Here is a 24120-nt window from a genome sequence, read left to right on the forward strand (position 1 = left end):
GGAAGCCCCAAAACCATTTTTTAAAATATTTTAATCTGAATGTTACCTTGATTTTACTCTTTGCTTTTCTCTTGTAACTAAACATATCTTACTTCCCTAAGGACAGATGGATGTCTCAGACAGACTTTATCCACATTCATGTGCTTAGAAAGACAAAATAGTAAGTATGTTAATAAATTTTGAAACTACTAGTCACATTCCAGATGTTACTGTTCAGATTCAGAGCGTCAATGAGCCCCTTCTCCCCTCCGTAGCTTTGACTCACAGCCATGCACACAAAGAACTGCTGCCGCAGCCCTGCAGCTCCCGTCTTCCTAGCAGCACTGCCTGGGCCTCCAGAGGCAAGAGGCTATGGCAGGAGCTGATGACCCTCGTAATGTCTGACTGCACAGAGGAATTTCTACCTTCCCCGAAGCAGACAACATTTTCAAATGAGTGGGGTCCATCCATGGCACAGCTGGCCAGCATATGAAGACCTGAGGTATAGGCTCTCCCTGGAGTTTCCCAGGGGCTATCTGTCCGACGCAGTGATGGTCCTCACACCCTTCTACCACCCCATCGGGGACACACAGGGCAACATCTGTCTGAACATCCTGAAGGACAAGTGGTCCATCCTGTACCATGTCAGCACCATTCTGCTCTCCATGCAGAGCCTGCTAGGAGAACCCGACACCCATAGCCCTTTGAACATATGCTGGCAACCTCTGGAAAAACCCCACAGCCTTTAAAACATACCTGCAAGAAACCTACTCAGAGCAGGTCTCCAGGCAAGAACCCTGACCCTGATGTCTGGCTGCTCTCCTTGCACTGTCTTTTTTATATTTTCCTTAGATGGTCTGTCCTTTCCTTGATTTCTGTATAGGACTATGTATCTGAAACTGTGCTGTTGAGATAGGCTGGGACCTGGGACGCTTTACCAGAGTGCTTGCACTTGGACCTGGACAAACAGCTACTGCAGCAACAGCCTACAAAGAAACTATAAGGACGTAAAAATAGCTGCACGCACGTGCAGTCAAAGTCGGGGTAATTATGAACAATACGATACACTTCTGAGGAGGGTGCTCGCAAGATCCCTGCACACAGCATCACCAAGGGGGAGGGCAGACCACCTAAGCCACGCCTCCAGCCCGACCCACTGATCTGCCTCTACCCTCACCCCATTGAAGGGACCAGCCTGCCTTCCTCGGAGAGTGAGCAGAGGCATCTGTTTCTTGTTCTCACTCCCTCCTGCTGTAGCATGAGTCCCAGCAAAAGTTTGCCTAGGGCTTGGCTTCCCTGGTGGCGCAGCGGTTGAGAGTCCGCCTGCCGATGCAGGGGATGCGTGGTTCGTGCCCCGGTCCGGGAGGATCCCACGTGCCGCGGAGCGGCTGGGCCCGTGAGCCGTGGCCACTGAGCCTGCGCGTCCGGAGCCTGTGCTCCGCAACGGGAGAGGCCACAGCAGTGAGAGGCCCGCGTACAACAACAACAAAACTTTGCCTGAATTTCTTATCAGTTTCTATTGATTAAAGTGTCCAAGGACCTGGGTTGGTAACGGTGTCATCTTTGTTTTGTTTCTGTTTTTGTTGTTGTTGTTATTTTTGTTTTGTTTTGTTGTTTTCTGAGATGATTTTTTTTTGAATTTATTTTTTATACAGCAGGTTCTTATGTTATCTTTTATACATATTAGTGTATATATGTCAATCCCAATCTCCCAATTCATTGTTTCTGCTTTTTAATTTTAAGTCTCTGGTTGAGTCCTTGTGATGAATATATTAAATCAATACATTTTTGGATCTGGGGGAAAAAAAAAAAAAAAAACGAGTCAACTGGGCCAACTATCACCTTTTCATCCAAAGCACAGAGCCCCCTAGTGCTGGGGTGAAGAACTGCAGCAGGAATCAAAGGTCATAATGGCATTTCCCAAACCACCTCCCTGAATGGGAGAGGGCTGGTCCAGAGTGGTACCCAGCTAACATCCAGACCATGTGAGACTCAGAAGAGTAAGCCTGAGGAGGAGAGACTAACCTGAATCTGCCAGAAACAGATCTTCTCTGGTCAACTTAGAGCATGGAAACAGGGAGCCCCAAGCTGACTGCACATGGGCACAGGGAGACCCAGGAACACAAGAGAGGGGATGTGGAGCCTGCTTCCTGATCTGAGGCAAAGAAACTGTTGCAGAAACTCGGCCTCTGTTCACCCGTGCCGAACAGGAGCGCGGAGACAGGGTTTTGGGTGACGTAGAAAAGAGTAGCTTTTATTGCTTTGCCAGGCAAAGGGGGGCCACAGTGGGCTACTGCCCCCAAGACTGTGTGACCCACCCTGGAGGGGGTCGTGAGGAGTTATAGTGTTCAAGGAGCAGGGTGTAATCAGCTCGTGGACAGTTCTCGGATTGGCTGGCATCCAGGTGAAGTTTCAAGCATCGTCAACCCTCCGGTTCCAACCAGTCTGGAGTCTATGTGCTCGTGGTCGGTCATTTTCATCCGGTGGGTCAGCTTCCTGTACAAATAACTTAGGAATGTGTGTCAGGCCTTTATCTACGTCTTTCAGGGAACTGGGAGTTCTGTGACTCTGCAATGTGGCAGAATTATAGTCTAAATTGTTACCAGTTCCCCAGCCCAACAGCTCTTGTCTCTACATCTTCACATTTCCCAATCATTCGCTCTTGAGTCAGCATTTTGCTTCAAAAGACAAGGACTTTTGTACACGGTTTCGAAACACTAGTCCAATGTCTGGATCAGTGGATGTCAGGCTTTCCCCCAAGTTCTTCCCCCTAAATTACTCCCCATTCTATGAGAAGGAGTGAACACTCTTCCCAGGGAGTGGAATTTAAATACGTATTTCTCTCCTTTGGAAACTGAGGTGCAAGCAATTCTCTCTGAAAAGACTAGGGGGTTCTTGGAAAGCTGTTCTTTGAACAGCCCCTCTCAGAACCCAGACGCCATGCTATGAGAAGCTCACACTGTATGGAAAGACCACACGCACGTGGACCCTCGGGTAACATCCCCGGCGTCGCTGACCAGCCATGTGAGTGATGCATCTTGTACATTGCAGCTCCACTGAGAGCCCAGATAACTGCAACTCCAGCCAACAGCACATGGAGCAGAACCAGCCAGCCAGCCCTGTCAATCCACAGATTCTTTTTCTTTAAAATTTATTTACTCTATTTATTTTTGGCTACGTTGGGTCTTCTTTGCTGCTCAGGCTTTCTCTAGTTGCGGCGAGCGGGGGCTACTCTTCGTTGTGGTGCGCGGGCTTCTCATTTCGGTGGCTTCTCTTGTTGCAGAGAACGGGCTCTAGGCGCGCGGGCTCAGGAGTTGTGGCGCATGGGCTTAGTTGCTCCGCAGCATGTGGGATCTTCCCGGACCAGGGCTCGAACCCGTGTCCCCTGCATTGGCAGGCAGATTCTTAACCACCGCGCCACCAGGGAAGCCCCACAGATTCTTGAAAGATAATAAAACTTTGGAAATGTTATACATAAATTATGACTATATTAGATTATTTATTGCATATAAATTTAATTGGCAAAAAAGATCAATGCTTTTGTATTATCCCCAGGACCTCAACGGTACAATCGGATGTGTATGTTCCTGAAAATAAGGGTACGCCTTATTTTATTAGAGTAATTCTGTACCTGACTTTGGTGGATATCATGAAACTTTAGCCACAAAAGTGTCTACAGCCAATAAAAATTCAGAGCTATAGAATGTAAAACTACTGCTGTGCTGATAATAGCTAGCACAGATGTTGACAAAACAATAGTTTCCAACTGTGGATAACAAACATCCTTCTACACTGCAACAAATGAAGCAAGTGCAGTAAAGCAACTACCAAAAAATGACCCCTTTTATGATGAGTTTGGCCTTCTAGCCAAACTCTTGTCAAAGCAAAAATTGGCTTGTTGCCACTTGCTATGTGACTGTAAGTTTCACTTTGGAACTGGTTTTGAAATGCAGTCTAGTGAAAACTTTCATACAGCCATATTAGTACTATATGGGTTTGGAAATCAAGGAGACAAATGGAGGTGTGGGGTGTAAAAAAAGATATTTTCAAACCAGTGGCCTCTAATTGTACAGACTTTGGTTGGTGCCCAGATGAGGAGGGGCACAAGGTAACTGCATTCTACCAGCTTTGTTTAGCAAAGGCACAACCTGTTATCAAATGCAGAAATACAGCCGCTTTCTTAGCAAAAATCGACTTAGTATTCCCAGTGGAATCAGTAATTTACAAAGCAGGTCTAAGTACCCAGTGAAGAGCCAAGATTGGAATGACTTTTAGAAATCCAGCTCTAAGAAACAAACAAGTACTCTTCTCAAGCTGCGTGAGAAACCACCTCAGAATATGAAACTACAAAGGCAAAATAACAAGCCGTTATCATAAACAGCCCCTACAAAATAAAGAAGAATGAGGCCAAAAGCTGCAAAACAGGAAGCGCACCACAAAATATCTTCTCTCAGTCAACATCATGAGACCCTGAGATAGAGGGGGGAAATGTAGGAACCTCGAGAAGAAACTGAAAGTGTTACCGACCTGGGTTCTTGACCTCCCCCAATCAATAGCAATTGACCAGAGGCCAGAGGAGAAATTCAGGCAAGGCTTTATCGGGACCACTGCTGCAGCAGCGGGGAGGGAGCACACACAGCAGGTTCCCTTGCTTGCTCGCTCCCCGAGGGGGGGCAAGCTTGTTTCTTATATGGGTGAGGGTAGGGGTGTGTCTGGGGGGGTCGGGCTAGAGGGGTGGCTTAGGTGTTTTGCCCACCCCTCTGGTGGCGTTGCGTGCAGGGGGCATGCACAGTGGTCTGCTTTTGCTCCCGACACCCTGGTTTTGCTCCAGGTTCTTCAAAAGTGGCAGTTGTGGGGTTTGGGGGGGCCTCTTTGTATCCTTTGGATCCAGAATTTGCCCCAACTGGCATGAACGCAGTTTTTGTTGTTGTTGTTTTGCGGTACCCGGGTCTCTCATTGCTGTGACCTCTCCCGTTGCGGAGCACAGGTTCCAGACGCGCAGGCTCAGCGGCCACGGCTCACGGGCCCAGCCGCTCCGCGGCACGTGGGATCTTCCCGGACCGGGGCACGAACCCGCGTCCCCTGCATCGGCAGGTGGACTCTCAACCACTGCGCCACCAGGGAAGCCCGAACGCAGTTATTTTTAGTCCCCTATCGTTTCTTTGTATTTTGTAGCTTGAGGAGAGGTGTGTTCAGGTTCAATGTTTGCAGCATTGCAGCAAAGGGTCTCAGGTCCCAGCAAAAGGTCTCAGGTCCCAGCCTGTCTCAAAAGCAATCAAACAACTTGAAATAACAGGCAGCAAACAGAAAAAAAAAAAAAAAAAAGGAGAAAATTCAAAAAGAGACAGACCTTCTCCAGGAGCTAGAAGATTTAGAATTGAGTCTTTCAGGGCTTCCCTGGTGGCGCAGTGGTTGAGAATCCGCCTGCCGATGCAGGGGACGCGGGTTCGTGCCCCGGTCCGGGAAGATCCCACATGCCGCGGAGCGGCTGGGCCCGTGAGCCATGGCCGCTGAGCCTGCGCGTCCGGAGCCTGTGCTCCGCAACGGGAGGGGCCACAGCAGTGAGAGGCCCGCATACCACCAAAAAAACCAAAAACAGTAAAAAATTTAAAAAAAGAATTGAGTCTTTTAAATGTTCATAGAAAACAAGTTGGATACCAGAAATAAGTACAAATATATCTTCTTGTTAAACCTGATGGAGTACCTCAAATATTCTTTGGCCCACATTTGATGTTCATCTTAGTTTATTTAATATTCTGAATACACGGGAAATGTTTCAGTGTTTGTTCCATTAATTTTTGCAACCTTTCAATATAATGTGGGAAGAATGAGGAGTGAGGGTTTTTTGTTTGTGTGTTTAACTAAAGCTTGATGAACTCAGAGAGAGATGTCATTATCTACTAAGTGACAGAATCTCATACACAGGAGTTAAAACGTCTTAAATTTTGGTCTTTTTCAAGAGAGGAGACCAAGGAAAAGAGAGTGACCAAAAGGGGAGAAGAATTCTGTGTGCTGACTCTTGTACTCTGCAGAACCTCTGGTAAAGTTTCTAAAACTGAAAAAAGAAAGGAAAGGCTGAATATGAATAATTGTGTGTGAATGCTGGTTTTTTTAAAAAACAGTAAAAACACTGCATTGTAGTCATAGGCTGAAATAGAAACAATGCAAAATTTCATAGGCATGAGGAAACAGAGAAGAAGCTGAAGAAGAAGTAAAGGGAACTCTTGGAAATAGTGGGCAGGACTTTGAACTCTTATATTTGTGTAATTATAGCTTGGACCAAATTTCACCGGTTCATCAAGGAACGGGGGATCTCAGCTGACATCTGAGTGACAAACTATAAACTGAGGGCCTTGGATGTATTAAATATCAGGATATAATTTAACAAGGAGTCTTCTGTCACCAAGGACTTTATAATATACTTGGGGGATACACACAAGAAATAGCAAGCACTGATTTGGCTGTGCATAGAACGTGACAGAATCAAATAGGGGCACATGAGTCAGCCTTGGGTGGGTCAGGAGACTTTCCTTAAGAAAGAGATGAGATTTAAGATGAATCCTGGGGCTTCCCTGGTGGTGCAGTGGTTGAGAGTCCGCCTGCCGATGCAGGGGACACGGGTTTGTGCCCCGGTCCGGGAAGATCCCACATGCCGCGGAGCGGCCGGGCCCGTGAGCCACGGCCGCTGAGCCTGCGTGTTCAGAGCCTGTGCTCCGCGGTGGGAGAGGCCACAACAGTGAGAGGCCCGTGTACCACAAAAAAAAAAAAAGAAAAAAAGATGAATCCTTAAACCTCCATGATGAACTGGGGTAGTCACCCACAGCGTGTGTGTACGTCTGGGGAGGTGGGGGAACTGGGAGAAGTGCGAGAGCTGCTGTAGGAAGCGATTCAGGCAGAAGGGCAGGACGGTCGGGTCTGACTATAGGAGTGAGAGTAGTGGAGATCTAGGTGGATGCTCCAGCATGAAGAGCTTTGCTTAAAATACCAAGGAGCCTGGAATTTGTGAGGGCAGTTTGAGAAGCATGAAAGGATAATCAGCAGAAGAATATCATGACCATATTTCTTCCCGGTCTATCGAGTGTTTTTATCATTAAATGGGTGTTGGATTTTGTCAGACTTTTCTTCTGCATCTATTGAGATGATCATATGATTTTTGTCCTTCATTCTATTAATAAGGTAAAACACATTGATATTTATATATTGAACCAACCTGGCATTCCTGGGATTAATCCAAGTACATACTTCTTTTTATAAGTTGCCATATTCTATTTGCTAGTGTTTTGTTGAGGGTTCTTATGTCTATATTCATAAGGGATATTGGTCTGTAATTTCCTTTTCTTGTGATATCTTTGTCTGGATAATACTGACCTCATGGAAAAATTGCAAAGTCCTTCCTCCTCTCTTATTTTTTTAAAGTGTTTGAGAAGTATTGGTGTTAATTCTTCTTTAAATGTTTAGTAGAATTCACCAGTGAAGCCATCTGGTTTTTCTTTGGGGGCAGTTATTTTAATTGCTAATTTAATCTCTTACTTACAGGTTATAGGTGTATTCGGATTTTATTTCAACTTGTGTCACTTTCAGTAGTTTGTGTCTTTCTAGGAATCTGGCCATTTCACCCAAGTTATCTAATACGTTGGCATAAAGTTGTTCTTGGTTTTTCCTTATATCCTTTTCATTTCTGTAACGTCAGTAGCACTGTATTCTCTTTCATTTCTGATTTTAGTAATTTTAGCCTTCTATTTCTTGGTTGGACTAGCTAAAGATTTGTTGATTTTTTTTCCAGAGGACCCAGTTGTAGTTTCGTTCATTTTCTTTATTGCTTTTCTATTGCCCGTTTCATTTATTTCTACTCTGATCTTTATTATATCCTTTCTTCCCCTTGCTTTATGTTTAGTGGCTCTTCTTTCTCTGATTTCTTATTCAGCACTTTGAATACACCATCCTATGGACCACTGGCTTCTATGGTTTCTGATGAGAAATCAAAGTTCATCTTGTTGAGGACCACTTGTACGTTGGTTATGAGTCACTTCTCTCTTGCTGTTTTTAAATTCTTTGTCTTTGTCTTTTGTAGTTTGATTATAATGGGTGTGGGTCTCTTTGAATTTATCCTACTTAAAGTTCATTGAGTTTCTTAGATGTGTACATTCATGGTTTTCATCAAATTTTGGAAGTTCACAGCCATTATTTCTTCAAATGTTCTTCCTGCCTCTTTCTTCTCTCCCCTGGCAATGTACATCACATTGCTCAGCCCACACATTCCCCACCTCATGCAGGTCCAGTGTCACCTGCTCAATCATGGGTAGCACTCTGGGATTTGTTCCTGCCTTCAAGCTGAAGGGAAGCTCTGGGAAGAGGCACAGAATGTCTTCTAGACTTTACTCTTCCCATGTACCTGGCTCTAATACTGGTTACATCTGTGTGTCCTTGCTGTAATGACATGCTCAGGGTAGAAGATTCCTTAACTGGCAGAGGCCTAGTGAAGTGACTGTCACCCAGTTTAAAGGTCTTCAGGCATCAAAGATACAAAAACTTCACCAGAGTCAAGGTATTTAAACATTTTCATTTCCTCTCCATGGAAGCATGCTCTTCCCCCAAGTCAGAAAAGCAGGGATCAGAAGGAGGACGTGAATTCATAATATAATATAATTCATCTTTATTATTTCACTCAACTGAATATATTTACACACACTTTCCAGAATCTGTCGTATTAAGGGTTATGCAGAGTACAAAAGTATTAATGGTGACAGTCCATGCTCTTATAAGTGGGTTAATCTTGAGGTAACCTGACACTTTGACATTTTCAAAAAGCAGATGATGACATAGATCATGTCCTCAAAGCATGTGTAAAGCAGTTAATATTGAAAACACCTGACCTTACATCTAACTGGGAGAAGACTCCATAGTTCTCATATGTCACCCACACCAGGCAGCTCTTAATATAACCTGCTCAGCCGTGAGTAGGACACCACCATCTTGGAACCGTAAGAAGCAACCTTAAGTATGGAGGCTGCATGCCGATGGGTGGGGGCAGAAAGGCAGAAAGAAGCCGGAACGTTGATGCCACACTGGTCCCAGACTGCCTACTCCTGGACTTCTTAACGTAAGACACTATAAACCACTATAAGCCATTATTATTTGACCTCTTTGAGTTTTAACCTAATTCCTAAGCCTCAGGGACAAGGGGCGGGGTGGGGGAGAGAGGGAGAAAGAAAGAGAAAGAGAGAGAAGTATAAAGGAGTTTTCAGTAACTTTTTCTAGAGGAAATCTAGAATTTTAAGTTTTTGCAAGATTGTCTAATCTTGGCAATTTTACCATGTTTCTAATTTTTGTTCTAGTCTGTCTCACTGTGAATGATTTGGCAATGAAATCTTTTGATACTTCACAGACTCCTGTTCATTTCCTCAGGGACAGCAAAGGAAGGTAGACTAGGTCCCACTTTCCATTCCAGCTTGGACTGGGGAAAGAAGTAAGGAGTAGCCATCATGTGAAGAAAGGAAGGCCCTGAGTGCTGCCCCAGTGGAGATGGAGAGCTCGGGGCACCTGGCAAGCAGTGCTGGACATCAGAGAGGCCCACAGGAGCCCAGCTTCTCCATTCTGCCACAGCCAGGAGTTGACTGGACATTGTCTTACCTTCATGTATCTGAATCCTCTGGTTCTTGTGTGACTCTCTGTATTCTGACCTCAGGCTGGCCTTGGCCTCAGTCCCAGTGTCTGTCCTGATTCTGATCTGCATACACAGATGAACTGATTCTTGTGACTTGATTCTGAGCCTTAATATCAGCCTCATCTCTGAAGCCTTTTCCCGGATTTCCCCACCTTATTTTTTCTTTCTCCTCTATTATCCCCTACGGGCCTGCCCCAGCCTGACTGTTTATTTACCTACAAAGAGCTGAAGCACCAGTGTAATATGCATTTACCTCTCAAGCCCTCAAAGTCATGGACCCTCTTCCCATCCCACCAGTCCTACCATGCGCCCCCCCCCCCCCCCCCCCGCCATGCTTGTAGCCTGAGGGTATCCCTAACTTAAAGAGACCCCAGGCATTTCAGCTTGCGATAGCAACTTCCCTTTTAAATGATTTAGTAATGTGGGGCTTCCTACAGTAACTTACCCCTTAAGTTATTTAGTAATTTTATAGTAATGCACTTTTTAAATTATTCAGTAATTTGGGGGGCTGAAAATTTTTCATTATTTTGCCTACATTCCCCCATGGATGGGGGTAGACATGCTCTCCATGGCACTTTATCAGGTTACTAACCTCTGACAAAAGCTCTCTTGCCTGCTCTTCCCTGGCTTGGCCAGTTTCTTTGTTATTAAAAGCACAATATCTCCCCTTACATTTTTCAATTATGTCCCTAAGATATCTGTTATCTGTGTTTTTGACATAATCTTCAAGCTTCCCGGTCTCTAAGTCTTCCTTCCGGGTAAACAGCACAATCGTGTATTTCATAACTTCCTCTCCAAAGATGGTCTTTAATTCCGCCACTGCCTTTTTGTCCTCTTGAGTGATCCGTCCTATCTGTAATACCAGGACCAGAACCGTACTCCCTTCTTTATAGTAGGACAAACAGCGTTTGACCTCCCCATCTAGCTGGGATGGACCCCCTTCAGCTCCGGACACCAGGCAGGGCAAGGGAGTGTCCACAACCACAACATCCTGCCCATCCCACGTCGTCCAGGCGCTCTGGCATGTCCTGGTGACCAGCTGTGCTCCCAGCTGAGAGCGGAACGCCGGCCTCCCAAGGATGGTGTTACCACTGGCACTCTTTCCAGCCCCGCTCCTCCCCACGAGGATAACGCACAGGGACTCTGTTGAAAAGAAAGCAGGAAAGATTCGTGACCGTGGGCTGATCTGGGTACAACTTTCATCTCAAGACTACTGCCATTAATTACAGCAGAGGATGCTCACAAAGTTCCATCCCCAAGCGCTGGGACAGCCTGTCAAAATTACACAGTCTGGGGCTTCCCTGGTGGCGCAGTGGTTGGGGGTCCGCCTGCCTATGCAGGGGACGCGGGTTCGTGCCCTGGTCCGGGAAGATCCCACGTGCCGCGGAGCGGCTGGGCCCGTGAGCCGTGGCCGCTGAGCATGCGCGTCCGGAGCCTGCGCTCCGCAACGGGAGAGGCCACAACAGTGAGAGGCTCGCGTACCGCAAAAAATAAAAAATAAAAATAAAAATAAATTACACAGTCTGTAAACTCAGAAGCAGGACGTGGACCACAGTCTCTGCTCAGCGCTCATCCATTGACACAGCACTGTACCACCCATCTCTGAATTTACTCTGCTTCCTTTTTCTGGTACCTTCTCTGACTTCCTGATACCCTGTGAGTGCCAGGGGCTTTATTACTCTTCACCTGCTTAGCCGGGTCCAATCCATACACCTCATCTCTGTCTTCCGTTCCCGCTCTGACTATGCCTTCCTATTGCCAATTAATGCTAACTGTAGCAAAATCTCCTTGATGTATTTGAAAACTTATTCCATAGAATTGACTTTTCATGAAAAAACAACTACATGTGTCATTAATGGATTACCAGTTCCTTCAGCTGGATCGTGCTAAAATTCATTTCTCGTTCAAACCACATTAATCGTTTTTGATTGAAATACCGTTGATTTACAGTGTTTCAGGTGTACAGCAAAATGATTCAGTTATACATATATATCTAAAAACCACATTACTCTTAGCTGTGTCTAATTATATCTTTCATCAATGAGTTAAAAGGCACTCCGTGGTCATAATAATGAATATCCACTAACACTGTTCCGAGAGGGTCAATAATGGAGAATAAATTCCCTATAAATGAGATGATAGATGCACAAAGATCTTACAATATGTGTTACTGGGGTTTTCCTTATGACTTTGCACTTGTACTGTGATCTCTCTCTTCCATTCAGGTCTCGCAGTTCTCGATTGTGAGTTTTTACCAAGTTACTGATATCTGCCTCAAAACAAAGAGAGAGGAAAGCCCATCCCACGTTCCTCCTTCTGGGAGAAATTATTCAATTGCTTATCCTGAACCCACAATCTCATAGTTAAACGTACAGGATTGAAAACTAGATTAAGTCCCTCTTCCATGCCCTCGGAGGGGGTGCTTCTCACCCCCTCTGCAATCTGGTCTAAACTCCCCCTCCCACATCTAGAGGTGCGAGCCCTCGTCTCCATCAAGACCACACCCCTTTGTCCTCTCACAAGTAGATGCTCAGTTCTACCTCCTTGCTTCAAGTTGCTAGTGTACCCTCTGGAGCTTTGTACTCAGCCATCCAAACTCTACCCATTCTCCAAAGCCCGTTGCAAATCGTGCTTCCTCCACCCAGCCCCTCCTGACTTTCCCACATGTCTGTGCTTTTAGGAGGCTTCCCAGCACCTGGCTCCCCGTTAAGAATGTGAAAGGGCACAACAAACAGACATGCTCCTTCTGGTCTGATGTTCTTCCTAGGTGAGGATCTTGGAAGCAGAAGAGAATGGGATGGGTCGAATGGGAAGAATCTCAGCTCAGGTCAATAGAATTTGGAGCACTGAGTGGACCACAAGGGGACTTCTGCTTAAGCAGTAGGTAAGGTAGTGTGTCTGGACTAATAAAGTCCACCTAGTGCCATGTGGGGCTTGACCATCGCGAGCATTCAGGCTCCCTGTCCTTGTCCGGTCAAAACAGCCCCCCTTCTCCAACAGAGGGAAGAGTAAAGAACCAAGAGAGTAATCAAAGAGGTCAAGCAAGGCGGAGGGCAGGGAGGAAAGGAAGAGGTGGGGGGGGGTGGGGAGAAGGAGAGGAGACAGGAGGAAGAAGGGAAGGGTAAAACCAATGAACCAGGACTATCTCAGCAGCAGCACTGAGTGCTAAGCCCTGGGCAACAGATACGCTGTGGGGAAGCCAAGAGACTGGAAAAGGCCAACTCCTTGCCTCAAGATGCTCACCCTCCAGTTGAAGAGATGGGAGAAAAGTCAGGAGAAAATTAAAGACCAGGTCAGGACAATGCATGCACAGGCACATAAATTTAGTAAAATCTGAGACAGAAAGGAGAAGGAGTCGGTTAATAGAAGAGACCTGTCCTTTTGACCTCTGCTATGCCCTTCAGAAAATAAAGTTCTTGTACATTTATATCTATTTTTAAGTACGCAGAAAAGGTTTTCTAGACAACATTTACCTTTCCCCATGAAGGTGCAAGGCTTGCCTCCATTCTGCTGCACCATGCTCACAATTTTTTGCACGAGCTCATCTACCTGGCACCGTTCCTCTTCTCCCGTTGCTCTATAGTTGAAGACGCTGCATCGGTTTTTACATTTCTTGATGAGCTTGTAGAGGCTATTAGCTCTGATTTCTAAGAACGTATCTAGATCCTGATTCCCTAGATCTTCTTTCCTGGTGAGGAGAACAATCATGTAGTCGATGAATTTATCTCCGAAAATGCTGTGGATGGTACTCAGCACCACGTGATCTCTCTCACCAAAAGAGCCCAGTGGGGTCACCAGCAGGAAGGCATGGGGACCTGGAAAGGTGTGGTTCAAAAGGTCTTGTTCAACATCCTTTGGAGATGAGAAGTCTGGAGTATCAATGATCAAAACTCTCCTCCCTCTCCAGGTTCTTCCCTCAGACCTACACCTCTGGGTTACTGGCTTTTCACTGTATTGGGTCTCAAAGACCCACTTCCCCAGAAGGCTGTTTCCGACGGCACTTTTTCCCACACCGTGCTTCCCCACAAGCAGGACCTTCAGTGCTGACGGCTCATGGTTCGGCTCACGTCCTGTAGTCTGGTGATGTTCCTCCCCTGACCCTGGGACAAAAGGACAGATTCAGAGTCTCTTCTTGCATTTGAATACAGAGATGTGGACAGGTTTTAGGATTTCTCATAAATCTCTCTTGAGCTTTAAAAAATCTCTTGTCAGTTTTTATAGAGAATAGCAGTAGTCCTCTGAACCAGTAGAACTCTAGACCCAGTCAAAGCTACCCATCAAAGTGAAAGCCGTGAAAAGGGCCACGAACAACTTAAGAGGGGTGTAAAGGGCTTAAGATTTCCCAGGAACATGAAAATGTTAAACTTGGCCTTCACTGGTCTTGAGCCTCAGGATTCCTCTGATTTTGCTACTGAAGTTAACTACTGGGGCGTGAAGTTCACGGGCTAAGGCAGAACTGGGGAGAATGAGTTTAAAATGCATCTTAGTGGGGGGCTTCCCTGGCGGTCCAGTGGTTGGGACTCCACGCTTCCATTGCAGGTGGTGCGGGCTCGATCCCTGGTCGGGGAACCGGGAGTCCCACATGCCGTGAAGGGTGGCCAATCAAATAAAAAATTAATAATTAAATTTTTTAAAACTTAAATTAAAAAATGCATCTCAGAGGTATATTCATAAAATAGAATACAACTCGGCAATTTTTTTTTTTTTTTTTTTTTTTTTGCAGCACGCAGGCCTCTCACTGTTGTGGCCTCTCCCGTCGCGGAGCACAGGCTCCGGACGCGCAGCCTCAGTGGCCACGGCTCACGGGCCCAGCCGCTCCACAGCATGTGGGATCCTCCCGGACCGGGGCACGAACCCGTGTCCCCTGCATCGGCAGGCGGACTCTCAACCACTGCGCCACCAGGGAAGCCCACAACTCAGCAATTTAACAAAAAATGATGTACTGATATGCAGCCGGGATGGATCGCCAAAACATGGTAAGTGAAAGAAGCCAGACAAAACCACATGCTACATGATGTCAGTATCTGAAGGTCAAGAACACACAAAATTAATCCATGTTGATAGAAGTCTGGAGAGTGGTTCCCTTTGGGGAGGGACAGTAAAACTTCTAAGGTGATGGAAATGCCCCGTATCTTTATCTAGATGATGGTCACATATGTGTAGATATGTAAAAAAAACCCTCGAGCTGTACACTTCAGATTTGTGCATTTCACTCTATGTAAATTATACCTCAGTAAATTACCGTAATCACCTGCACCACAAAACTGTCTCTCCACACATACACTGTCCCCACCACTTCTCCCATGATCCCAAGTCAATACCAGACCCACTGGGCACATGACAGAGCCTCAGTTACGAGGAGAGTCACCGAGTCTGTACCATCCAGGGCACTATCAGAGTGGATGATACTCAGCGTCTGAGCCCCAAGTCTGGAAAGGGGAAAGAACATAGCATTTAAAGAAAGCAGCTGAAATGCTAGTGACACCATGTCCGTGTTATGTTGCCTTGGGAGAGTTTCTACTTCCCCCCAAATCACCTCACACAAGCCCACATCCTATAAAAAGTCTTCGCCGACACCCTCATTCTGAGATGCTTCTTGGTCCCCATGACGTGCTATATTCCCTCACTGCCACAAGCGATTCCACCCAGTTTTGTTCAGTAACAGGAATATTCCTGGGGCTCTTGGCTGACGGGCGTTGACAGAATTTTAACTCCCTACTGCTGTCGAAGTTCACGTATTTCTGGCTAAATTTACTCAACTGTAAAACGAAAATAATGAAAATAACACCTTCTTTATAGGATTGTTATTAAGAGCTATATTGTGAGGTTGTTATGAGGATTATATATTATATGCTACTAGGATTGAATAATTTATATATTTTATATATATATATCTCCCAGCATATAATGTCAGTTGCAATAATTATCATTAAAATTGTAATTTTAATTTTAATTATTATTTTGGGAAGTCCTACAAGGACAGAGATCTCATCCATCTTATTCACTGCGAAATATTCAGTTCTTGCACAGGGCTGGCCCGGAAATAACCTGAAAGTCCAACAACAAAGAGATGGGAGAATTTGTCACGTATGCCCATACCATGGACCATATTACGTCCACCGAACAGAACAAGGTAGATCTACGTGTATCGACTTGTGCCGTGTGTACAAAGCCCCATTAATGGCAATTATCACACAGATACTGGGCTCCACCACTGAATTCTGCAGGTGTTATTCCTTTTAGTGTTATCCATGAAGAAGTGATTTCTGCCTCCCGGTAGGAGTCCGAAATTGGGTAGTGCTGGATCCCAGGCTGGGGAGAAGAGGCTGAGTCAGGAAAGAAGCTGCAAGAGACAAGCCCAGCTCTGTAACATTTCAGGGAGGGCCGGGGACCCCCGCGCGGTGTCCAGAGCCTCTGCTGCTGCTGCACCTACTCACAACTGTTAGCAGTCCCCTGGGAGAGAGATTGTGGGCACCAGCCTGAGCTAGGGCTCCAGGGTGCATTGTTGTTCTGACTTATCTAGATACTTTTTCCACTTCATTTTGATGCATGATGCATTCCAAAGAATACAGATATGAGCTTAATACTTTTTAAGAATTATCTCAGGGAACATACGTATATGTATAACTGATTCACTTCGTTGTAAAGGAGAAACTAACACACTATTGTAAAACAGTTATACTCCAATAAAGATGTTAAAAAAAAAAAAAGAACTGAAAGGAAAGAAACAAGAAAGGAAAATTGAAAAAAAAACAGAGGGAATGGGGTTAACGCGCCCTCTACTGGCAGATTCTGGTATCAGAATCAGAGATATGGGAACATATGTACATGTATAACTGATTCACTTCGTTGTAAAGGAGAAACTGACACACCATTTTAAAACAGTTATACGCCAATAAAGATGTTTAAAAAAAAGAGAATTATCTTACCGTGGGGATGGTCCTCCCTCTGACGTGTAGCTTCATTCACACAGTCCTAGAGAGAAAATAAAGAAGAATATGATGCACACAGATCTAAAATCTCAGCTTTTCACAAAGTAAAGGAATGGACACACAAGTATATAATTCAGAGTAATTCGATGATTAGGAGGTGGTCAAATGAACGTCATGGACATGGTCATGGTCACTGCTGGCATGGGTAGTCCTGTCCCTGATGAAGCTGACCTTGAGACCCCGCTGCTGCTGCTGCGACAGGTTTCCCAGAAATAAGAAGGTGGGTTTTGTTCTCACTCAGAGGAGCCCCACAAATGCCATCTAACCCAGGCATTGTTCCTGAAGCACTTTCTAACTTTGCTTCTCCGCAGTCCCCGATAGTAATAGCAATTCTTTCCAGAGTCTCCCAGAGTTCCCGCTATTCCTGGAGACAATCCAGAAGCTTAAGCAAAGCTTCTGGACTGCCTGGAAGAAGAAACGAGTCAAGTGATGGCCGTGTGGTGCATTGGAGGGACAGGGGAAGGGGGGAGACTGGAAATCAAGCTCCCCATGTATCTCCAATGTCTTCTTCCCTTCCTGCACCCCCAGTATAGAGATGAAGCTTCTTCAAATGTGAGATCCAGTAAAATTTGGAACCTTCCCCATCCAGCTGGGCAAATGGAGACAATGAAGGGTGGAGAGCCAAATACATAATTAACATCCCCTTCACCTGCCCGGGGAAGCCCCCCTCCCAACATTTAAATCGGCATGAAATCCGAAGTTTTAAAATCAACTAAAATATCACTCTGGCTACTGTGTGTGAAATGGATGGGGGTGGGGAGGGTAAGGCACAGGAATAAATGAGGGGAAAACTGTTACGCAAATATGTGTAAAGTAGTACAGGCAAGAAAAGAGGTTGGCCCGGACCAGATGGCGGTAGTGGAGACAGAGAGAAGCAGGCCGATTCCAGGTGCCTTAATCACACAAGATGATGATCTCCTGGAAATCAGATGCAAGCTGGCCGTGGTATCAAAGTTGACACCTGGGCTTAGGTTTGAAGAGCACGATGAGCAGGACAGCCACTGACAGAGCTGAGCGGAAAACGGAAGTCTCAGAGATTCGAGAGGGAAAAACAAAAGTCTGGACATGTTAACGCTGAGATTCTTTAAGAGAGCAATGTCAAATAGCGACTGGATGGACAAAGGGGTCAGAACTCAAGAGGAAAGACCCGGACTGGAGTTACTAATTTGGAAGTATTAGCAACAGATGAAGCTCAAAGCTGTAAAAATGTGGAATCACCTGAGGACACAAGTATAGAGACCGGAGGAAGGGCGAGAACCGAGCCCTGAAGATGTCAGCTGTCAGGTCATTAGAGGAGGACTCAGCACTCTGGAGTAGCAAGCGGGGACGAAAGAACAAGAAGAGGATAGTTTTACTGAAGCCAAGGGAAGAGAGGGTCTCATGAGTCTTTTATGGGTCCAATACTATGAGGGGTAGAGTCAGATCAGCTCTTAAATATATCCATTAATTTGCCAATCAAGCATAATACTCCAAGTAGCCTCATCTTTCGAGTTTACGGATAAATAGCCCTTTAAACAAAGCCTAGGCAACACTTCCCTTACTTGTGCCTTCATCCCGCCAGCTCCAACAACAGAGACCCTTGGAGATCTTCACAAGAATCCTCACCTGGAATGCACTGTCTTCATTTCTGAAGTTCACCCAGTATGGTCCTTGGTTCTCATCCACCAAACACTTGACCTTGCAGAGGAGCTCCCTCACCTGGGCGTTCTGCTCATCTTCACTTGCCTTGTTGTTGAAAGCGCAGTACCGGCCGCCACAGTTTTGAACCAAGTCCTTCACAGACTTGTCGCTCTCAATGTAATCTTCCAGCAAGCCATCCACCAGATCATCCTTCCACGTAAAGACTATGATAACGTGCTCTCTGGCTTGAGCTCCAAACACCTGCTGGATGCCCTCCATTGTTTTTCTGTCCTCCACCTTATAATGGCCGATGGGAATTACCAGAAGCAAGGCGTCGAGGCTGGGAGCCGAGAGCTCCAGGCAGCGCTCTATGTGGCCTTCCTTGTCACCGGCACAAGCGATTGAGGAGAAAAGGTCAGGGGTGTCTATGACCACGACCTCCCACCCCTGCGGGGCCCCACTCTCTCTCTGGCACGTTTCAGTCACCATCTGCTCACTGAACCTGGACTTGAACACAGCTTTGCCCAGAATGGTGTTTCCTGTGGCGCTTTTCCCTGCACCATGTTTCCCTAGGAGAAGAAGCCTCAGTTCCAACGTGGAGCGGCCCGGCTCTGACTCTCTCTCCTGACACAGCTTTCTGTTGGTTCTGTTGGGATAAAAAGCAACGCAACAATGTTCAACTCGCAAACAGAGTGGACAGAGGGACAAGAAAGTACCTTCTGTTTCTTTTTTTTTTTTTTTTTCAATAGATTGAAGTTTATTTATCATATACTTAAGTCATGTCTGACAACTGAGAAAATGCTATTTACACAACTGAGAAAATGCTATTTACACAAAACATAGTAGATTAAAATTACAAAGGATTTGTATTTCTTTTTCTCTCTTTTTTTTTTTTTTTTTGGTGGTACGTGGGCCTCTCACTGCCGTGGCCTCTCCCATTGTGGAGCACAGGCTCCGGATGCACAGGCTCAGCGGCCACGGCTCACGGGCCCAGCCGTTCCGCGGCACGTGGGACCTTCCCGGACCGGGGCACGAACCCGCGTCCCCTGCATCGGCGGGCAAACTCTCAACCACTGCGCCACCAGGGAAGCCCAGGATTTGTATTTGTATACAAAAATAGGGCCCCAGGATACAAACAAGGAAAATAAAGGGTACAAACTTGAAAAATAAAGAAACACACCTGAAGAAAGTGAAGGAGAAAAGCCCCTTTTCTGCGTAGCTATTTGAAAGTTCACTCCTCTTTCAAGAAGAGTGTCACTGGAGTCTGAGGAAGGAATCAGAGACGGTAGCAAAGGAAGCACGTGCACCTGCCCTCGAGAAGCTTCACCTCAGAGGAAACGTACGGCTGAGGCAGGGCCAATCTCATCAGGGCCAAGGATGGAGGCCTGGGCTCCTCCCTACAAGTGTCTGGATCTCTGCACAGTGCAACAGGCAAAGCCCAGCTCAGCTCAAAACACGCACCTCCAAGGTTATGCCAAGCCGAGAAGTCCAGTCACTGTCGGGACTCTTCTAAGAGCCTCTTCTGACCCTGACACACCCCCATATAAAGAAAGCCTCACCCTAACTCCCCATATCCTGACTCTCCTTATTGTCATCATAGCACTATTTCTATCTGGTATTGTTTACTGTGTCTACTTTTTTCATTTTCTATTTGCTGTCCTTAGTATGAAACACTCTAAGAGCAGAGACCATGCCTGTCTTGTTCTGTGTCCCTAAGTCCTAATATTGTGTCTGGCATATAGTAAATGCTCAATAAATGGTGTGAAATGAGTGATGGTGAGAGTGGGGGATGTGAGGAAAGGAAGAAAAATGGTTTTTAGAAGTGGAGAGGGAGACTGAAGTGACATCACTTTGAATAATAATAGAGAAGTGACTTTATATTGTTTCCCAACCAAGGGAAGAAGTAGTATATTTTTGTACATTAATTTTTTTTAAGACACTAGTGAGTAAATAAGGTAAAGGAAGCAGAGATCTCCAACAGGTCAAAAAAAGGAATTTATTCCCCAAGTACACACTGTTGTTTTATACGGTTCCCCATCATGGTGGGACAAAATGGATGAGCGTTGATTGTACTCCTTCCAGCTAAAGACATCGTACTGCATCAAAACTAACTCTCTTTCTCTTTCTCTTCCCCCCTCCCCCCCTCTCTCTATACATACAATTGCCCACCTGTACCATTGTGTCCCAAGGGTACAGAAAATACTTTTGAGGACAAAAGGGAACCAAAGCTCTCCCCTCCCTCACTCCTCGATAACCCGCATTTCCCTCATCATCTCCCAGACCACTCTGGAGACCCGAGCAGAGCAAAAGAGAGAAAAAGAAAGAAAGACAGCTTTCCTTTTGCACAGCAAAGGAAACTATAAACAAGACGAAAAGACAACCCTCAGAATGAGAGAAAATATTTGCAAACGAATCAACGGACAAAGGATTAATGTCCAAAATATATAAACAGTTCATGCAGCTCAATATCAAAAAACAAACAACCCAATCCAAAAATGGGCAGAAGACCTAAATAGACATTTCTCTAAAGAAGACATACAGACGGTCAAGAAGCACATGAAAAGCTGCTCAACATCACTAATTATTAGAGGAATGCAAATCAAAACTACAATTAGGTATCACCTCACACCGGTTAGAATGGGCATCATCAGAAAATCTACAAACAATAAATGCTGGAGAGGGTGTGGAGAAAAGGGAACCCTCTTGCACTGTTGGTGGGAATGTAAGTTGATACAGCCAGTATGGAAGTTCCTTAAAACACTAAAAATAGAATTACCATATGACATAGCAATCCCACTACTGGGCATATACCCAGAGAAAACCATAATTCAAAAAACCACATGCACCCCAATGTTCATTGAAGCACTATTTTCAATAGCCAGGACATGGAAGCAACCTAAATGCCCATCGACAGACGAATGGATAAAGAAGATGTGGCACATATATACAATGGAATATTACTCAGCCATAAAAAGGAATGAAATTGGGTCATTTGTAGAGACGTGGACGGACCTAGAGACTGTCATACAGAGTGAAGTAAGTCAGAAAGAGAAAAACAAATATCGAATATTAACGCATATATGTGGAATCTAGAAAAATGGTACAGATGAACCGGTTTGCAAGGCAGAAATAGAGACACAGATGTAGAGAACGAACATATGGACACCAAGGGGGGAAGGGGGGGTGGGCTGAACTGGGAGATTGGGATTGACATGTGTACACTAATACGTATAAAATAGGTAACTAGTAAGAACCTGCGGTATAAAAATAAATAAATAAAATAAAATTCAAGAATTTTTAAAGAACTTAAGAAAAAGAAGAAGAAGAAAGAAGAAAGCTTTCTCCAGAACTCTTGCTGAGATTCTAAAGCAGCCTCCACCTTCTTCTCAGGATATAGCCCAAGGGGGACATGGCTTCAGGCATCCAAGAAAAGCTTCCAATGATGTAGGGATTTTTGTCCCACATCAGGGGCAGTTCAGGTGCGCAGAAGAAGGTGGTCAGAGAAGCTTCCGGAGCCCGGCCTGGAGAGAACTCAGTCCCAGCCCAGCAGGAGGAAGGAAAAGAGTTCATGGGTGAAAGCCCAGGAGGCTTACATTTAGATAAAATCAGAAAGAGTGTTTTGGGGCAAACACGGACCCCTTTCAATGATCAGTTAACGGGACTCCTGATTGTGCGAGGGTCGGGAAATATGGGGAGAGTGAATGTGGAAAATCAGTGTCCAAACGGCCAGCTTCCCTGCCCGCTTCTTCTCAAGGAGGCAGGCAGCTCCCGGGATGACGGTGGCAGTTTGCTTTGTGTCCCAGTCGTGAAGCCTGGGGATGCCGGAGGAGCGGACCTACCCCCCTTTTCCTTGCAGGCCTTCATCTCAGCCCTGGGTGGGGCGAGCAGCCCCCTCCCAGACCCGCCTCTTCCTAGGAAGGCTGCCCACGGACACGACTCCCCGGGGACGGGGGGTGACCTCTGTGCCCCCCCCCCAGGCTGGGGAGACCTGCTGCTGGAGCGGGAGGAACACCCCAGAGCCCCTGCCATCAAGCCCTCCAGGGGGCTGTGTCCCCGCCCTGCGCCGGCCGCCTTTCCCAGCCTCACGTTCACGTGTCCAGCACAGAAACCGCCACCACGCACCCGCGTACCTCGCTCCTGTCCCCTGACCTGTCCCAGTCCCAGAACCTGCAGGCGCCGCCTGCCTCCGTCCCTGCATCGCTGGGCTGGGTGAAGCCGCCGCTCTGTCCCCTCGGAGGATGGAGCGGCCGCGCGGGGAGAGGAGAGCCGGCGCTGGACCAGCTTCGCAGGGTCGGGATCTTCCTGACACCGTGCTTCTGGGGAGGAAGAGGTTTTTAGAAATAGGTTTCCAACGCAGTCGGCGGAAGTTCACAAGTGCTGCCAGATCACAGGGTGAGAAGGTCGGGGTCACGGCGGTCGGAGTCAGGAAGGGACCGCGCCCACCTACCCGGCGCGGCCAAAGGCTCGCGGCAGGTGGAGGGCGGAGGCTCCGCTGGGGCCGAGGGGACCCGGGCGGAGCCCCAGCCGAGCTTCGGAAGGCTCCCTCGAGAAGGATCGCCGTGCCGACGGCACAGGCGGCCGTGCGGAGGACGATCTGGGGCCTTTCAAGGCTTTGGGCGAGCGGGGGTGGGGGGGCCCCCGCAGCAGGTCCCTGCTCCCAGCAGGTCCCAGCCTTCACCGCTCAGCCCTGCCCTTTCCCGAGACTGGGGTGAAAATCGAAAGCCTAGTTTACCTTCTCCCACCAGCTCCTCGCCCTCCGTCTGCCCTGCAGCAGCCCTTGCAGCTTCCCGTAACAGCTCCTTCCAGAGGGCTCTCCCCGAACGCCCCCTCCGGAGCAACTCAGGGCCTCGGACCAACGCTGCTTCCCGGGAGAAAGTGTTGTTCCCCGGAGCTAGACAGACATTTGAAATGCTAGAACTTGGATGCTTTCAAAGAGTTCATAAAGCGAAACCCTATCGTGAGCCATAAGCGTTCAAAGCTTCCTTCTAGAGGAGGAAGTGAAACACACAGAAAGACCTTGTTTGATTTTATTGTGCTTCAAAAACAAAACCAAAAAAAACCAACCACACATGTAACATTGAATTGACCATCTTAGCCATCTTCAGATGTACAGTTCAGCAGCGTCAGCTGCATTCTCAACATTATGGCAAGAGTTCCGGAACGATTCCATCCCACAGCCTGAAGCTCTGGACCCTTTAGATGCTAATCCTCCTCCCCCCTCCCCAGCCCCTGGTAACCACCGTCTACTTTCTGTGTCTACGATGGAGATACTTCCTCTGAGTGGAATCAGACCGTATTTGTCCTATGTGACTGGCTCTTTTCACTTAGAGGACCTTCAGTCACGGTGCAGAGGCCCTTGAGCTCACACCGTCACTCCAGGCTGGGTCTATGAAATGTGTGAGGTGGGGCTGAGCCTTCCAGAGGCCGCATGGAAGGAGGAGCAGGTAGGGCTGGACTGGGCTTTGAGGGGCTGCCGTGTCTCCTGGGGTCCCCCTCCCCTCTGGTCTTCAAGTTCAGTCTGCTGGCACCGCTACCAGTGGCTGGGGTGACACGGCTACACGTTGGAGGGGAAAGCGAAAGAGGGTCTCCCACCCCCCCCACCCTCTTAGTAAAGGAGGACCAGGCCCAGGAAGAATCCCCACCCTCCATGGGGCACTAGGTCAATTCACATAAAATCAACACATCAAAACCATCAGACAGGGGCTTCCCTGGTGGCGCAGTGGTTGGGAATCTGCCTGCCGATGCGGGGGACACGGGTTCAAAGATCCCACGTGCCACGGAGCAGCTGGGCCCGTGAGCCACAAAGACTGAGCCTGCGCGTCCGGAGCCTGCGCTCCACAACAGGAGAGGCCGCGACAGTGAGAG

The 24120-nt window shown here is 47.0% G+C and overlaps 1 protein-coding gene and 1 pseudogene across 1 annotated transcript; one reads left to right on the forward strand and one right to left on the reverse strand.

Moving 5' to 3' along the window:
• The first annotated feature begins 230 nt into the window (after window positions 1-230).
• On the forward strand, window positions 231-780 carry LOC131762939 (ubiquitin-conjugating enzyme E2 C pseudogene; annotated as a pseudogene).
• Window positions 781-8605: 7825 nt separating this feature from the next.
• GIMAP8 (GTPase, IMAP family member 8) lies at window positions 8606-23255 on the reverse strand. The gene is made up of 6 exons (XM_059073438.2): window positions 22988-23255; window positions 22386-22571; window positions 18241-18901; window positions 16573-16618; window positions 13117-13743; window positions 8606-10786 (listed from the first exon to the last, which is right to left on the reverse strand). The coding sequence occupies exons 2-6, from the start codon at window positions 22451-22453 to the stop codon at window positions 10110-10112; spliced, it is 2079 nt and encodes a 692-aa protein (XP_058929421.1). The 5' UTR covers window positions 22454-22571; window positions 22988-23255; the 3' UTR covers window positions 8606-10109.
• Window positions 23256-24120: the final 865 nt, after the last annotated feature.

This window comes from Kogia breviceps, chromosome 9 (assembly GCF_026419965.1).
Source record: "Kogia breviceps isolate mKogBre1 chromosome 9, mKogBre1 haplotype 1, whole genome shotgun sequence".
NCBI lineage: Eukaryota > Metazoa > Chordata > Mammalia > Artiodactyla > Physeteridae > Kogia > Kogia breviceps.

Excerpts from the sequence above, each read along its gene's own strand:
- GIMAP8 (XM_059073438.2), bottom strand. The coding sequence starts at position 22,453 with ATGCAGGGACGGAGGCAGGCGGCGCCTGCAGGTTCTGGGACTGGGACA. Across the intron at positions 13,744-16,572 it reads GAGGGAGGACCATCCCCACG|GGTCAGGGGAGGAACATCAC; the intron begins GTAAGATAATTC and ends CTTTTGTCCCAG. Across the intron at positions 10,787-13,116 it reads TTGCACCTTCATGGGGAAAG|AGTCCCTGTGCGTTATCCTC; the intron begins GTAAATGTTGTC and ends TCTTTTCAACAG.